Source organism: Lathamus discolor, chromosome 2 (genome assembly GCF_037157495.1).
Source record: "Lathamus discolor isolate bLatDis1 chromosome 2, bLatDis1.hap1, whole genome shotgun sequence".
Classification (NCBI taxonomy): Eukaryota; Metazoa; Chordata; class Aves; order Psittaciformes; family Psittacidae; genus Lathamus; species Lathamus discolor.
Window position 1 is genome coordinate 132,601,421 of NC_088885.1, and position 12,632 is coordinate 132,614,052.

Here is a 12,632-nt window from a genome sequence, read left to right on the forward strand (position 1 = left end):
TATCTTGCTTTCATAAACAAAATTAAAATGGAGGGGAGGGGCCTAAAAAAAGCTCTTATTACTCAATAGCATTGAAAGGAAACCAAGGAATAAGGCAATATTAATGTTAAGATGTAAACAATCCAGATACCGTTAGTTTTATTGCTGTGATGAACAGGGTAAGTAATTCTTCTTGCATTATTAGGTGTTTCGCAACATTTTAACCTGAATTTGTATGTCATGTTCTAGAATAGCTAAAATGCACCACATACAGTTTGCTTGGAAATAAAAAAGGTCTCAGTCAATTTTACTATGTTCTTCAAAGGTTTTTATTAAAAATAAATTCAGACAAAAAAAGCAGCAGATGAACAGAAGTATAAAGCCTTTAAAAACAGAAATGCTAATAAATGAGTTACTATGAACTAAAAATAATCCAGACAATTTCATTTGGAATCCAAAAGTATATTTACATAATGATGATGTTTAGTATGTACTTACGCATTTATTAGATGATAGTATTGATAATTTGTGCTGTAATTTAGTCATATTTCTATTATTGCAAGAATATATGCAACGTGCAATTCTGCCTTCAGGAGCGAGGGAGAGAGCTCTACAGATTTTACCAGCTTGAGAGAGATTCTTTGCACCTATTAAATAAGTGTACATATATATCTACATACCTGTAGATACACACATGTACACATAAAAATATATAGATATCAACTAATTATGCTAATGTCTATAGATTAAAATGCATATATTTATATACATATATACCAGCATGTATATATACATATAAGTGCATGTATACACGTATGCCATATATGTATATTTATCTATATCCATACACACACACATGCATGCACACTCAGGTACATCTGTATATCACACCTATCATCTAAATTCCACCTTCTACAGTTTCAGTTAAACAAAATCCTCTGTGGGCTCTCAGTTGTACCAGGATTAAACACCTGTGATTATTCACATTTGCCCTCAGCAGATGCATCGGCAGGGGAGACTTCCAACAGGAGCTGTAAGTGGCAAGTAATTTTATCAAGAAATGAAAAATGCAATTTAAAATGTATGAAAGGCAGATAAACAATAAGACTTCCCAGCATAAACAGGAAAGCATAAACATATTGCAGATTTGGAGACCAGACTATGGGAGCTAAAACTAAGAAGAAAGACATTGCCACCATCACAAACGGAACTGGTAAAAACACCTGCAAGAGAAAGAAAAAAAAACTGGTTTAGGAAATAAACCGACCCACTGTGATTTTATGCCTTCATAAGAGTAATAATGTGTTCTTTGCCACACTAGAGTACCATTTATCCTAGCGCTGCAATCTCACCCAGGACAAGATTCATCTGACCTTAAATTGCCTACAAGATAGGCATCTTTTCTAAAACACTTGTTCAGGCTCCTTCTATCATCAAGACGGTGAGATAGGCAGTACCTGAAAACCATTTGTCCACATATGATATTATGGGCTCCTAAAAGATTCTCAGGGTTGTGTGCCTAAAAGCAGCCTTCACAATAAGCATACACTTCTACCACAGCTTTCTAACAGCTGGACTGAGAGGAAATTAAACCTGTCTTTAATGTCTCTGGTGGCATCAGGAAAGAGTGGAGTAGATCAAGGTTTAACTAGCCATGAACAGCCAGTCTGGATGCTACATTGCTCTGGTTACTGCTCTACACTAGTACAGTTTCAATGTTGTTTGCACATATCCCCCATTCTGCATATATCCAATTCTTGTTTTCAAGTGCAGGGTCTGGGGCAGAGACCATCTGCTCATTTCTTTTCCCGCTACAGAAAAGCAAAGGTTTTAAGTAAGGCTCTAAAACACTGATCGTTTGTATTTTTGTAGTGACTATCCACTTCTGACTTGCACTTGTTCTGCAACTTCTGCAAGCTACCCATGACTCAAAAAAATCTGTAAATACTTTTTGTAACTTTTTCCATTTACTTTGTATGGGCGATGCAGATGAGGTTCCCGGTATCGAAGTACAATCAGGCTTGCACAAGTCAATCCAGTCATAAGCCAGGTAGAAAATCCAAAGTAATTTGTTAACATAAGAAGGTCAGAAGGGATGATAAAAATGGATGCAATGGTGGTTGAAAAAATCATGGCTGGTGCTGGAGTACAGGAATGGACGTTAAGCATGGACATTAAAACAGGTAAATGTCCTGACTGACTTCCAGCATAGCTTAATCGACCTAGTGTGAACATGCTGCTGTTGAGGGCACCAAATATTGAGACAGCAACAGAGAGAGGAATGATCCAGGCAACAGAGGGGATCACACGATCAGCCCAAGTGACTGCCACAGCAACTGCAAGAAAGCAAAGCATTAGTGCGGTGTAGGTACCACGTTCTGAATTACTGGCAGGCTCAACAGAAACAAAATTTAAAGTACAACACCTTTTATTTACCAGCAATGCCTGTTTTTTGTTACAGTAGTCAAACATGACAAACCTAATCCTACTAACAAAGGAACTAAAAATATCCAGGGGAGGGAAGAGATGACAGCAGGAAAGGAGTACTGCCTGACAGAGCAAGCCAGGTAAATATGCTGGGGCCAATACCACAATAATGGACTGCACAGTGGGAGAAAGCTGTGCCTCACCCCCATGCATCACAAACATACACACATGGGCAAGGCCATGAGGGCAAAGAAAATGAAGCCCCCAGCACGGCCACAGTGGTGACATGATCTACTGTTAGGAAACTGCCAACACAAGCAGCCCATGTATGCACAGAGATGGGTCAGCAAGTGTGTTATTAATGAGGTTTTGCTTTGGGTCGAACTGGGAAATGTGAAAGATTATTTCTGAATGACGGATATTAAATATTGTTTAAAAATTAGCTATAGCCCATACTGTAGCAAGGAATAATATTTAGTGGTTTTATAACCAACTGCCGTGAGGAATATAAGTCCTGCAGTGATCTGCACAGCATAGGAAGTTTTTAGAGATGGGGAAAACACACACACACACACAAAAAAGTAATGAACAGCAACTCATAGCAATGTTTGAAAGAAGCATCATAATGTTAAAGCCATCTCCTCACCTGATACAGATAAGCACAGCTCCCCTGGTATGTTTGCAGCTGGTCATGCCAGCTGGGCAGCTGCTATACACAGTAATCTGCCCCTCTCACTGTAGGATGGATCTGCAAATGTATCCATCTCTCCCAGCAGGTAGCCTGGCAATGGCTGAGTGATAATATGAGGTTGCTGAGTGACAGTCACTCCACTCCTATTTATATTATTGAGATGTTTTCCCAGGGGATCTGGGTTTTGTCCCTCATGGAGGCAAGGTCTGACAGTTCACCCTCATTACAGTGGTATTTAAAAGGTGCTGTTCGGACAATCAAGGATAAATACAGCTCCTCTCAGACCTTTTCACAGACAGCATATTGGTATAGGATCTGAGAGAGGCTTTACATACACTGGACTTTTGTATAGGCTCTTCTAAGGAATCACAGTATTCACTATAAATTACACACACACAAGATGGCTACGTTATTGTGCCCAGTCTTTTTCATGTTACTTATCACACCAGACTTGTCCACCTCCTAAACAGTAATGGCTTTAGCCTGAGCCACCAGGTAGGGAAGGAAGGAAGGAGGAGAGAGGATTAAAACTACAGGAAAACAAAGGCCTTCTCTATACTCAGCAGAGACTTGATCTTCACCTGATATTCCAGGGTTTAACACAATTCTGATTTCTTTTTAGACAGTGAAGGTATAAGCCAAAATTTTCAACACCTAATAATATCTGCCTGTATTCAGTCCAACTTGTGTCATACAGTAAAATTAAACAAGAATTCTCTGTTAAAACTTAGAATGAAGCCCAAACTTCTGGACTGTGAAGTCAGATGAGCAGAAGTAACCCAAACCCAGTAAACTGACATCAGAGGGCTATGCTAATGGACAACACATTTTTAATAAAAAGAATAATCCATACCTGAAGAGACAATTTCCTTAGGTGTGAGGACAGTCAGATATGAGATGTTCACCAGTAAATAAAAAAATATTACTGCAGGAACAGCAGTCATCACAGTTAAAGGGATATTCCTGCTAGGGTTTTTCATCTCCTCTGAAAAATATAATTTAAAAATACTAATAAAGCAAGCAGTGCAGCTTCTACAAGTGTGTTTCAGTAGTGAATTTCCACAGAGCTTCATGAGACCAATACCAAAGCCCTGCTTCAATCCCTAATCACAGCTGCTGAGCTACGTTGCTTGTGATGTCCTACAGTGGTTCTCAAAGAGCTCATTAGTCTAAACCTTTTTTCTTCTTTTCCTTTTTTTTTTTTTTTTCTTTTTCCTTATTTAACTATATTTTCTTACTATCTTGGAAGGAGGGATGGATGAGAGGTCTGATTGACTAAAAAAAATCACAAAAGGACTGATATCTTTGATTTGATTAAACAAGTATTTGACTTACATTATAAAACTGATTTGGTAATAAACATTAAAGTAGCCATAAAAATCACTAGCTTAAACGTGATACTCTAAAGTCAAATTATTTACTGTTATATCACCTCATGAGTCCTGATCTGGAACTTTTTGAGTATATTTTCCTATTCCTGCACAAAACCCTTTTCTTTTCTCCTGTATCAGGAACTAGAGAAAAAGTAACAAGAAAGACTGAAGGTACTGACAGAATATATGCAATGCAATAGCTTTAAAAGGTCATTCCCAGCTGGATTCTGCTCTTGATTATCTGCACTAGCAGCCCAGAAAGCGGACCATATCCTGGGCTGCATCAAAAGGAGTGTGACCAGCAGGTCGAAGGAGGTGATCCTGCCCCTCTACTCTGCTCTCGTGAGACCTCACTTGGAGTATTGTGTGCAGTTCTGGTGTCCTCAACATAAAAAGGACATGGAACTGTTGGAACAAGTCCAGAGGAGGGCCACGAGGATGATCAGGGGACTGGAGCACCTCCCGTATGAAGACAGGCTGAGAAAGTTGGGGCTGTTCAATCTAGAGAGAAGGCTGTGTGGAGACCTCATAGCAGCCTTCCAGTATCTGAAGGGGTGATAAAGGGATGCTGAGGAGTGATTCTTCATTAAGGACTATAGTGATAGGACAAGGGGTAATGAGTTAAAACTTAAACAGGGGAAGTTTAGATTGGATATAAGGAAGAAGTTCTTCACTGTAAGGGTGGTGAAGCACTGGAATGGGCTGCCCAAGAAGTTGTGAATGCTCCATCCCTGGCTGTGTTCAAGGCCAGGTTGGACAAAGCCTTGGGTGACATGGTTTAGTGTGAGGCACCCCTGCCCATGGCAGGGGGGTTGGAACTAGATGATCTTAAGGTCCTTTCCAACCCTAACTATTCTATGGTTCTATGATTCTTCCAAGGCAACGCTGGTGGAGGAAAAATGTTTAGGGCTAAGCCTGGCATCTTAGCTTAAAACTACCCTCACCAAATAAGAAATAACTTCAGTTTTGCAGCTAAACAACTGAAGCACTGGCATGCATTCCTGACTGTGTGATAGTCCCAGCAAAAGATGGAGCTGGTTTCCAGAACCCAAGTAATTCATCCTCACCTCAGTCAAAATGAGTATTTTTCATCCCTTCCACTCCATCCATTCACTTTTGCTCCCTCTCCCCTTCCTATTTCCCTCAGCTTTTACAAACGACTTCCCAAGTATTACCAACAAATAACTCAAAAGGGGGAAGAAGTGGAAAGTCAAATGTGCAGCTTACTTAGCTCTTTTTAGGACACAAAACTCCCTTTCCTCCCTCAAATATAATTTATTTCCTGCCCAGAACACCAGCTTTGAGCCTGCCCCAGCACTGGCTGTAGTGCACAGAGCCAGAGGGACTGAATGAGCACAACAGCAGCATCCAGATACAGACTATAGGAGAATTTAGGATTTATTTCGAATGTAGGAAATACACTTGGCAATTTTGAGCCCAGACAAGGGCAGTCATCAAACCTGCCAATTTAAATTTATCTTTCCATTTGTCTTGCTGTTTGCTGTAGTCCTTCTGTCCAGCTGGCACCTGATGCTTTAGCTGAAGCTCATGGGAATGAAGTTATTGCTGAAGAATAGGCAATTCAGTTCAGAAGGGGACTACTGCATAGGCTGGATCTGTCTAAACAGCTGTGCTGCCCAGTGTGTGGTACTTATTAGTACTGCTAACTAACTAGAAACTAAAGTAATATTTTACCCATAACTTGTATTGTCTCAGGCTTGCAAAGCTAAATGCTTGCCTTTAAGGAAATACAAAGACTTTAAATACATACTTTGCTGACTTGTATCAACTCTTCTACTGCAGCATACCGTTAATGCTGTAATAGCTGGACTGTAATAATAACAGTCATTGTTTTAAACACTAACCCCATTTTCACACTGTGCTCACCGTTGAACTTTGTTATACATTTCACACATTCAATTTATTTAATGATTTACATGTGATGGAGGTCAATGGATAAATAAGGTTAAAAATACAAAAGCAACATCCATTTGCTTATAACTTAATTCTATAAATCTGATGATACTATAAAACACTATTTAACTTGAGACATGCATAACTAGTATCATTATCTGCAGCTTTCAAAAACTGCTCTATTTATTACTGTAATGTGTCACCAGATACACAATAAGGTAAGTAAATAGATATTTTAAAAGGTTTTGAATGTTTGAATAGATTATACAAAATTATTTATACCACTTTCCTTTGATTCTTCTCCACTTTCTGTGCAAAATTCTCATTTTCCCAAGAAAGTGACTACTGACCATCTTATATATCCCATAAAATTACTGTATTTCAACACAATTCAGAATTAATTTGTCCACATACGAATCAGCTGCATAACCTAAGAGAAGGTATAGATATTTAAATACAAATTAATCAATTACCTTTCTTTGGTTTGGTTTTAATGTGCACATAATTTGGTATGGATATCTTAATCCTTTTCTAATAATGCACTTGCACTGACACTGAGAAAGAGAAAACGCAACTTTTTGAGGTATGAAAAAAATCTGTTCATGCACAAAATTTTAAATGCACTATTTTGATTTCACTTGTACTCTGCTGGAAATGTCAGTCTGATTCTGGAGACTGCACAAGAAGCAAGAAACTTACCTAGAGAGGAAGAACATCTAACAGCCTCAACAAATACAGGACTTGTATAAAATGTCAGAGACCCTATGGTCGTGAAGGAGAGACAAATTCTACCAAGATGAGCTGAGGAACTTAAGAATGGCAACTGAAGAACAAAATCTAAAGAAGAGGAATAGATACCTGCCATATAATTGAGGGACCACCAGCCACCGTAAGCGTACAGTCCTTGGAAGAAGGCTTCGGCAACCTGTGATGCACTGGGGATCTCTGAGCTGAATGCGTCCTCAAACCTGGCCAGATTCTCCCTTCTCCCGCCAACAAGGAGAACTATGCCACCAATGGCAATTACAGACAAGGCCATCATCTTCAGCAGAGTGAAAACTGTCTGCACCCATGCAGCCATTTTAACACTGCAGCCATTCAAAATCCCCAGGGACCAGAGAACAGCCAAGGCCAAGCATTTCTTCACCACTTCTGGTGCAGGACAAACACCATAGAAAGGCTGGGTGGCATATTCAGCAAACAGCAAAGCTCGAGCAGCATTCGACGCTGGCTTGGTAACTGTTGACGTCCAGATAAACACAAAAGCAGGCAGGGATCCAAGGCCTCTTTTGATGTGGCTGTATTCTCCTCCAGAGAATGGCAGAGCAGTTCCCAGCTCCGCATAGCAGAGGGAACCCATCAGAGAAATGAGGCCAGATGCAGTCCAGATCGTTAGTGCAACGCCAACGTTGAGTAAGGAATGCTTTAACACCCCAGTGGGAGAAACAAAGATCCCTGCCCCAACAATTGTTCCTATAATAAAACTTACCCCATCAAAATAACCTATATTTCTTTTGAGTTGCGTCTTGGATTTTCCTTTTCTTATCACATCTTTGGGGTCATTGCTTTTTCTTTCTCCCATTTTTTTTTCTTCTTTTTTTTTCCCCACAGATGCTGGATGCTATGTATTTCCCCTTCACTTCGTTGTTAGCAGACTGTCATGGCTCTACTTGCTAGTGAAATGTTCTGGGAAGTCTGGCTTAATTATTCAGAAAAGAGAGTATACTTTGGGTTTTGATGTCTCCTGTGTGAAGATGATTAACCAAAAACTTCAAGAAAAACTAGCAAATCATGTACATGTTGGTTTAATATGTACTTCAGAAATTACTAAGGTCTGGAGGTATTTTAAAGAAAAAGGCACAAGTAATACACAGTAAATGCTCATTTCTCTGCTGATTTTCATAAACAGATTTCAATTTTTTTTAATGTATGTCTTCAGAGACAACTGCAAGAGGTGAGTAAATGTGACCTCCACATCAGGGTAGGGCAGCATGAAGAAAGAAATCAGCCCTCCTTATGTTACTGACAGTGACACGGACATCAGTTGCCAGTCACTGTGTATACCGGAGCTTGTTTATACTTCACTCATTAAATGCTGCCCTGGAAAGAAAATTACCGGTTTATACCCAGTTTTTCTTGAGGACTCATCATTATAATAGTACCCATGCACCTCCTAAGCAGGAATTAACTAATTAATTCAGACACGGCTAGGAGGGGAAAGAGCTGTACTGTTGTTTCTGTTGTCTGTCTAGGGGCTGTGGAACAGAAGGGTGAAGGCTGAAATTTCCCACTGGATTGGTGTGTGCCTTTTAGGGTGCAGCCACTGATTCTTCTACGTATTTAACAATCTGTGGTGTATTTTATGTCAGAATATGGAAAAGATACTTCTCTTCGATCATATGTGGATAATACCATCGCTACAAACTTCTGCCTCAAGAAAAATGTATTTATTCTTTTTAAAAGATGCAGAGAAAAAATGGGAAGCAAGCAGGAAACTGAAAAAGCAGCTCAGCATATACTTAAGAGTAAAGGTTGTTAAGTGTCCTAACCAGTAGCTGCGAAGTTCTTACTTTTTGTGTCATTGTAGAACCAGTTTTGTCCCAAAGGTCAAAGAACAGCAACAAAGAAAATAAAACTCATGGCTTTTACAGGGCCCAGCTTGAAAGACATAGACCAGGTCTGAACAGGAGGATTTTCACTCAAGTACAAAATAAATTAATCTGAAAAGTTAGGTCTATGTAATATGCCATGATGTAAAAACACCTTTAGTTAAAAGAGACGTGAGCACAGGCTTTTTATTTCTTAATTTTTTCAATGACTTGGTTAAGGTGGGTTTCCAACATCACACAGAAAATGCGCAGCACGGTCAGGGATAGAATCTATGGCTCCAGAGCAGCTTTTAACCATAAGACAGTATCTCCATCTTCTGAAAAATCAGTGCAGCACTCACTATATACTTTCACCTTTGCAAAAACATCAAGTCCTACAGACTAGAGAAATTTTACTTCTGCAGAAAACACACCTCTATTTATGAAAATTTGCATTCCCTGTAAATTGCATTTTATCCACTTTATAAATTGCACAATATGCATTTGAGTTCAAGTATGCATTTACCATGTATTATAATTCATAATAATTCAAATATTTATTCACCAGTATTCATGAATTAAAAATTGTGCAACAAATGTGTTAAATGGTTAAAATATGTAATTTTCTGTTTTATTTCAGTGCCTTTTCTGAGTCTCCCTCTCTCTCAATGCACACATTTTTCTGATATCCAGCAATCTTCCAACTCTTTATTGTGGGAGTTTGGCCGGCTGGATTTGGATTATTATTTTAAAACAAATCAATATTACACTAAATGGCAGCTTAAAGAACAGATGCAACTGACTTTGTTTCACTGTTCATCCTAAAGCATGCTAATTTCTAGTATAACAAAGGAATCTCCAACATCCCCTATGCAGTAGATTAATAAGGATCTTGTGACAAAGCTGCTTGATTACAGAAAACCCCACTGAGATTATTACTTCTTGTGTGAGCTTTCTGCCTACCTCAGATAAATGTTTCTAGATAAGTGAAATGCTTTGGAGATTTATGCAAAGTCTGTCTTTCATTTTGGTGTGTTTTTGCCAGATTAGGACGAGGCAGAGAAAATGACAACATTCTTACAAATCCAAAAGAAAACTGAAACTGGATGCAGTTCACTAACATGAGCATTAGCAGGGCAGAACTCAGTAAAACACGGCTGGTTACACAACAAGTAGTTTTCAGCCAATTGCTTACATTTTCAATAATTCACTTCCCATATTTTCTGTAAGATGTCCAACTTCTCCCGTTGGTTGAAACGATAAATTGCCACAGACCGTATGATTAGCTCCAGCTCTCATATGTCAGTGCCTCCTGCCTCACATGCCACTATGTACTAAATACCTGGTCACATTCACTCTAATGACATTATCTGGAGACTCAAGCACAGAATATAGGGCAAAGATAAATGATTAGAATAACCTAGACACACTTGTAAGACAAGTCTAAGATTCCCCTGATATGTGGAATACACTGAAAGGTTATATCATTATCAAAATAAAATGCCAAAGTACCACAGTTCTTATATTCAACAGAGAACATTTCATTTGAGTGCCAACTACCGAGTTCTCTTTGACAGTAAAATGAGGTCAAGAGAGTGCTATATAACATCTATGTTTGAAAGCTGAAGCTTCAGCTGATCAAGTCAAGTCTTCCCAGGATTTAGGATTTTCCCTTTTTATTTTCTTTCAGATGTCTTTCAGCCTTCAATGTCAGGTTTTTCCTTATCAATTAAAGGTTACCAGAACTGATACCTTCAGTCACTGAAGTTTCTCTAGATTTAAGCGAGGAACCAATACAGAAAAGTAATGGAAGAATACTTTTCTTTCCTAAAATGGGTATTATTTCCTAATTGCAATTAACTGAATTTCAGTGTACTTGATAAGGAGTCCCTACCTCAATCTTGTCAAGAACTTCCTGTCTGCTGTCCTGAATCACTCTTTTCTGTGACCCACTCACTGATTAGAGGGACTAGAAAGAAGCCCATCTATCTTAAAATCTCAGATTTTAAAGCATTTACTTAGTTCCTTTTCAATTAGTGAAATTAGTGAAATCCTTTTCAATCAGTGTTTCAAGCATAGTATTGACTTATCCCTGTATCACCCCAAATCCTTTAAGGGGAGAAGATGTAGCAAAACTTAGAACCTAGTTTGTCTTGCAAAGTTTTGAGAAATACTCTCCTTTGTTGTCTCCAAAGAAGCTTCCTGCTGCTGATACTCACCAAGGATAAAGAAGAGGAACAACAAAAAAAAACCTGAAGATGCCTTCTAGGAAAAACCAGTCACACATATTGTTTCTTGGCATACATCAAGGGACATACTTTATTTACTATGACTGGCAAATTTTATTTTTAATCTTCCTGGGTTTTCCCCTCTTCTTTAGGCCACATTTTGTTGGGAATATGACACTTCAAAGTAGTTTCCTTTGTCTTGCCTTCTGAAAGGAGCTCAACAGCTATTCAAAGATTTCCACAAGTACCATTAGATAGACTTTTCAGGGTTGGAAGGGAACTCTGGAGATCATCTAGTCCAACCCCCAAAGCCAGTTTACAATTTACCACACCAAACCCCATGATGTATTCTCAAACTTTAATCTAGAAAATGTGTCTGCACACAGAGGCACCTGACAATCAAATACTTTGGGAATACTCTTTTTTCTCCTGGTACTCTGCCAAATTTCTTATAAATCTGATTTGTACTAAAAGTCTTAAGGATCTGTTTCTTTCCCTGACAGATATATCATTCTTATTTCACTACTATTCAAGAAACAGACCCCAACTGGTAGTCAGCCAATAGCAAATGAAAAAACATGGGGAAGTCATGGTTTTGTGATATGCTACAATGCATACCTGCATCCTCCACAGCTCTCCATACTAGCCATAGTTTACTTCAGTATCTGCCTGATATCAATGTAAGTACATTTGCATGAGCTGCTCTATGCATTCCTTGCTGGGCTGTAGTGTGTGAAGGAAAGTCTGATAGAATTTTGCAGTAACAGATATTAATAACCAGTGGCTGGTGAGCATGTCCAACAGTAGCACTCATCAGTGTAAATGCAAACGTTTAAAAACCAAGCATCCAGACTTTGTTAGACTTCACCTGCAGTAAAGAGCAAGAGATGGGTTGAGACCTATTCACGCCCAGCAACAGCTGTATGAACTGCCCACTGGAAATGACACCTCTTCTACTTTTAGATGGTTCGATGAATCCACTCCTCCTCTTATCAGGATGGGCTTCCATTTTCCAAATCAAATGTTCCATGATGCACTGTAAACTTATGCATCAACACCATGGTGCCCTTAAAAACAAAGCCATTCATGAAGCAATGTCAATATGGTATTGTAAAGGGGTACTACAATAGCACCAATATTAAAAAGCATGCACAGTAACCAGCCCAAGTAAATAGTCTATTACAACATGCACCTAGCCTTACTAAAATTCACCATTAGCTATATTTCTCTTCAAAGTCCTAGCCATAATGTAACTAACAGCCAGTGTCCTGTCACTAGTTATGGTCACCCAGAGGCTCTCCCCAGCCATGCAGACAGGCCATGCTGAACATGATCCCCCACTCGTGCCCAGCAGAATCCCCCAGCAGCTCAACCCATCGCCTGGATTGTTTCAGAATCCACATGGAGTCACGCCACGCACAAATACCGGGGT

The 12,632-nt window shown here is 39.1% G+C and overlaps 1 protein-coding gene across 1 annotated transcript; it reads right to left on the minus strand.

Annotated features, from left to right (window-relative positions):
- Nucleotides 1–284: 284 nt before the first annotated feature.
- SLC7A13 (solute carrier family 7 member 13) lies at nucleotides 285–8,153 on the minus strand. The gene is made up of 4 exons (XM_065668516.1): nucleotides 7,243–8,153; nucleotides 3,951–4,082; nucleotides 1,951–2,315; nucleotides 285–1,202 (listed from the first exon to the last, which is right to left on the minus strand). The coding sequence occupies exons 1-4, from the start codon at nucleotides 7,964–7,966 to the stop codon at nucleotides 957–959; spliced, it is 1,467 nt and encodes a 488-aa protein (XP_065524588.1). The 5' UTR covers nucleotides 7,967–8,153; the 3' UTR covers nucleotides 285–956.
- Between the last annotated feature and the right edge of the window lie 4,479 nt (nucleotides 8,154–12,632).

Excerpts from the sequence above, each read along its gene's own strand:
- SLC7A13 (XM_065668516.1), bottom strand. The coding sequence starts at position 7,966 with ATGGGAGAAAGAAAAAGCAATGACCCCAAAGATGTGATAAGAAAAGGA. Across the intron at positions 4,083-7,242 it reads GTCCCTCAATTATATGGCAG|AGGAGATGAAAAACCCTAGC; the intron begins GTATCTATTCCT and ends TATATTTTTCAG. Across the intron at positions 2,316-3,950 it reads TAAGGAAATTGTCTCTTCAG|TTGCTGTGGCAGTCACTTGG; the intron begins GTATGGATTATT and ends GCTTTCTTGCAG.